At 51.8% G+C, this 4791-nt stretch overlaps 1 protein-coding gene across 1 annotated transcript in view; it reads left to right on the top strand.

Moving 5' to 3' along the window:
* MIOX (myo-inositol oxygenase) overlaps nt 1-4447 on the top strand; it is a 9784-nt gene extending 5337 nt beyond the window's left edge. Inside the window, exons 5-10 of the mRNA XM_074271971.1 lie at nt 802-869; nt 1405-1514; nt 2024-2091; nt 2405-2454; nt 2751-2863; nt 3709-4447. Coding sequence (XP_074128072.1) covers nt 802-869; nt 1405-1514; nt 2024-2091; nt 2405-2454; nt 2751-2863; nt 3709-3817 — 518 coding nt within the window. The 3' untranslated portion in view covers nt 3818-4447. The remainder of the gene's footprint in view (nt 1-801; nt 870-1404; nt 1515-2023; nt 2092-2404; nt 2455-2750; nt 2864-3708) is intronic.
* The last annotated feature ends 344 nt before the right edge of the window (nt 4448-4791 follow it).

Here is a 4791-nt window from a genome sequence, read left to right as displayed (position 1 = left end):
TGTCTTTCCAGACAGCCCCCCTCCACACATTCTCTGCTGCGCCCCGATCATCCTCCTTGCTATTCCCTTAATTTGGCAAAGCTGCACTTCCCATTCCTGTTATACCCTCCTGTCTTCTGTCTTTCAGAATCCATTGTTATTGTTCAGTTCTTTCCAATGCTTCTGACTCTGTGACCCCATTTGGGGTTTTCTTGGCAGATACTGGAGTGGTTTACCTTTTCCTTCTCCACCTCATATTTCAGATAAGGAAACTGAGGCAAACAGGATGAAATGACTTGCCTAGGGTCACATAGCTAGTGTCTGAGGCAGAATTCGAACTCAGGACAATGAGAAAAGTGACTCTAGGCACCCCCTAGCTGTCCCCTCAGACTGTTGGCCACAGAAAACTCTGGTTAGGTTTGACTTCCTATGAAAACACCTTGATCTCCTTAGCTGTAAGTGCTCTTTCCCTCCTCAAACTGTCCTGTACATTTAACTGTGTATAGGAAGTTTCTCTCTAGGAGAATGTAAGCTCAGATAAATGCTAGGTGGATTGAACTACCTGCTTCCTCCTTTATAGAATGGGTACAACTCATCTGACTGACATTTCTGGAGGCCCCTCGGTGTACGGTGCTGAAGAGGTTCTAGAGAGATCCAAGCATGGATCACAATGGGTTCCTGCACTTGGGGTGCTAATAGCACACAGTAGGTCACCCCTCTGCCCTCCCAGGCCAAGAGCTGCCATTGCAGTTACCTCTTCCCCCCACCTCTACCTTCTCAGAAGTCTCTTCCCCAACATCTGTCCTTGTCCTTCATCCTTAGACTGGTTCCATCTGGTGGGATTGCTGCATGATCTGGGGAAAATCCTTGTTATGGCTGGGGAGCCTCAGGTAAGAAGGGACAACTAAAATGGCTCAGCTCTGGTACTGCATTCTGGGCTCCGGGTTCTGATCTATGGTTTAGGGATTCTGGAGTTAGGGTTCTGGGCTCTGGGTTCTAGGTTCTGAGTTCTGATCTATGGTTTAAGGATTCTGGGTTTGGGGTTAGAGGTTGGACTAGTTCTGGGATCTGGGTTCTAGTTCTGGGTTCTGATCTATGATTTGAGGATTCTGGGTTTGGGGTTAGAGGGTGGACTAGTTCTGGGCTCTGAATTCTAGTTTCTGGTCTCTGATCTATGTTTTAAGCATTCTGAGTTTGGGGTTAGAGGGTGGACTGGCTCTGGGCTCTGGATTCTAGGTTCTGGGCTTTAGACTAGGAGGAACTCCAAGCTGAGCTTTAGTCACTGCCTGGGTGGATTTTGAGCCACAGGTTCAAGGTATCTGGGCTGTAAGCTCTTGGCTCTGATCCATTATGGGGAGATGGGGTGGCTCAAGGTCCCATAAGCTGTGACCACAAGTCCATAACTCTGCTGCCTCCCACATCCAGTGGTCAGTTGTTGGAGACACCTTCCCTGTTGGTTGCCGCCCCCAAAAATCTGTCGTCTTTTGGGATTCAACTTTTCAGGACAATCCTGACATCAAGGATCCTCGATACAAGTAACCCTCGCCCCCAGCCAAGAGATCTCCCTAGTTAGATAAGCCCCTGCCCAGGTTCCTCCCTTCCCCACTAATCCCAGAGATGCCTCCCCCAGTCCCTCCTAAAGATCTTTCATACAGAGAGAGACCCCCCAACAGATCTCTTATGTAAAGAGTCCCCCCTTATTTTCTCCCCCCCCACAATACATATACACAAACTTTGGCTTATATTACTTGTGTTTAGAGAGAGAGAGAGAGAGAGAGAGAGAGAGAGAGAGAGAGAGAGAGAGAGACAGAGAGACAGAGAGGAGAGACAGAGACAGAGAGAGAGACAGAGAGACAGAGAGAGATAACCCCACCCCATTTCCCTTCTCCTACTCTGAAGAGTTCCTCCTTCAGAGGGCTCCTCCCAAATCCCTCTACCCAGAGATCCTTCCTTTAGCACCTGAATCAAAGCAGACTCCCCCTCCCCCAGGCCTTTGCCCTTCTCCCTTCTCCACCAATCCCCTAACAGTCTCCACTCTTTCCAGCACTGAGTATGGGATGTATGAGCCACACTGTGGCCTGGAGAACGTACTGATGTCCTGGGGCCATGACGGTAAGCTCTTTCCCCTTGCCTCCTCACCCAGTACTCCTCCCCCTGTCCTCCTAAAGACGCCCTCCCCAAAAAATCCTCCTTCCCCCAATCACAGAGGAGACGTAGGGATCCCCAAAGTGAAAACCATGAACCCCAACTTCCCTTTTATAGCTCAGAGCCACAAGTGCTGTCTGTGGGCTCCTGGGAAAAGGGGTTACAGGTTCTGCAGAATGAAGCCTTGTGGGATCTTTCTTGGGGTGATGGCTGTTGGAGGGACCTTTGATGGCCTGTGGGGTGGAGGCCAGGCCTGCGACCATCTCTTCTTGTAATACAGAGTACATGTATCAAATGATGAAGTTCAACAAGTTCTCCCTGCCTCCTGAGGTGAGTGGGGCCAAAATGTCCAACCCCTAGCCTCCAGTTGCTAACTTCTGAGAAGAGAGATCCTTGGCCTTGTGGATTGGGTCTCGTTGGGCCTAGCTTTCTGGGGACCGAGACCTGGACTTTGGGAGGGACTGATGGTGAAAACAAGAGCTTGGCAGTTGCTGGATCCCAGAAGTGGCCTGGTGGGCTTGGGAGTGGTTGAAGCCAGGGGCTGCTTTCCCAGGGCTTGGAGGGGGGGCTGGACTGGGGAGGAAATGAATAATCAGGGGCCATACTTCCTTCCTCCCTCCCTCTAGGCCTTCTACATGATCCGTTTCCACTCCTTCTACCCTTGGCATACCGGTGGTGACTACCGGCACCTCTGCAGCCCTCATGATCTCAGTATGCTGCCCTGGGTCCAAGAGTTCAAGTAAGGGCTGGGGTCCGGGACTCGGCTCTGGCTCCCCTCCCCCAGCTAGCTCAGAGGACACCCCTGATGTTCTGCTTAGGGCAGGATGTGGAGGAGGAGCCTCCTTTAGCCAGAAGCAGCATCAGGGGTGAGCCTGGGTCAGGCTGGGGGGCTCTTCAGTAAGAGATGAGCCATTCCGGGCTCTGGACCCTATTCTTCTCTTCTATAAATATGTACATAGTGCCCACGTGTGCATCTGGGTACTGGGGATGCAGGTGTGAGAATGGCACAGGTTCCTTCAGGGGCTTCAGGATGCTAGTGTGAGCCCAGGAGGGAGGCCTGACCTAGAAGCCCAGAGCTCATCCCAGCCGCTTACACTATCGGGCAAGAAGTGAGAGCCCGTGTGTCTGATGGCTAGTGTCCCAAGGCAGGGTAGTGCCGAGGCCTTTCCACCAGGTCCGGTCCAGGCCTGAGGAGTCGGAAAGTACAGACATGGGATACTGAGGCAGAGACAGAAGGGCAGAGCGTGGCTGCTCCTTCTCCCACCCGCTCCAGATTTCTCTCTGCCCCTGGGGCAGTCTGTCACAGTCTGAGAGTCTTCCCCAGGACTCATGCAGGGGCTTAGGGCATTACAGGCCCCTGCTGGCATCCATTCATTCATTTATGGAACGAGTGTTTGTGTAGCAGGATCCCTGGGTCAGGAAGGGAGGAAGTAAGGTCAGAGGAAGGAGCCCTGCAGCCATTATCAGCCATTAATGTCTCAGTCAAGTTTAGCTGGCCCTAAACTAAAAGGGACAGAAACCAGGGTGGGGAGAGGGAGGGAGAGGGGCTCAAGCCCACTGCCCCCTTCTCTGTCCCTCTTACAGTAAGTTTGATCTCTACACCAAGTCGGAGGACCTGCCAGACGTGTCCGAGCTTCGGCCGTACTACCAGAGCCTCATTGACAAATATTGTCCCGGGATCCTCTGCTGGTAACGGCCTCTGCTTGGGACGGAGCCCAAACTTCTTGGTCTTCATATAGCCTGCCAGGCTCACCTGCCTCGCCAGGGGCAGCCAATCCCTTCCCTTGTACTCACCAATCTGTCTTCAGGCCCCTTTCTCCCCATTTCTCTGAAGGAGGAATTATCAGGGCAGCTAGGTGGCTCAGTGGATAGAGCACCAGCCCTGAATTCAGGAGGACCCAAGTTCAAATCTGGTCTCAGACACTTAACACTTCCTAGCTGTGTGACCCTGGGCAAGTCACTTAACCCCAGCCTCAAAAAAAAAAAAAAAAAAAAAAAAAAAAAAAAAAAGGAGGAATTATCAGCCCAGAGACCACTTCTGGGGACACTGGCCACCCCCTCAGCCGACCTCTCCATCTCAGTAACAGGAGTCTTCATTATCCTATACCATTATCACTGATACCCCACTGCAAACTCCATCCCTGTCACAACATCATTGCCGATCAGCAGGTTCCCATCACTTTCCTGCTTTCCATTCTCACCAACAATGTCAGCTAACTGGACCATTGCTCTAGGGGTCTCTGGCCAAGGCTCAGCCCTCCAACCTCACCTGCACTCTTTTCACACTTTTGCTAAGAAATAAAGAATGGTATCTTTCTCTTTACTGTGTCTGGAGAATTACTGGAGTGAGATCCCGAAGCCCAAGACCTCCTTCTGGGACATTCTGCACTCTCAGCCCCCTCCCACAGCCCCCTTCTTTTCTCCCTCAATCTCAGAGAGCAGCTGACTGCTTCCAACTCAATGTCTCCAGCAATGGGGCCTCAGGACCAGAGCTGGGACCTGGCACCCCAAGTTTGGCAGTAAGGAGAGTAGAGGCTGGGAAAGGGGAGGCAGAGGATGGGAAACTGGGGATTTTAGAACTGCAAGAGAAGTGGATTACCAGGAGGAAAGAGACCTTGAGGACGCTGGCTGATGGGAATGGGATTTAGATGAATATCCCAGAAATCT

Source organism: Sminthopsis crassicaudata, chromosome 5 (genome assembly GCF_048593235.1).
Source record: "Sminthopsis crassicaudata isolate SCR6 chromosome 5, ASM4859323v1, whole genome shotgun sequence".
In the NCBI taxonomy this organism is placed as follows: Eukaryota; Metazoa; Chordata; class Mammalia; order Dasyuromorphia; family Dasyuridae; genus Sminthopsis; species Sminthopsis crassicaudata.
This window is presented reverse-complemented; position numbering and strand designations above follow the sequence as displayed.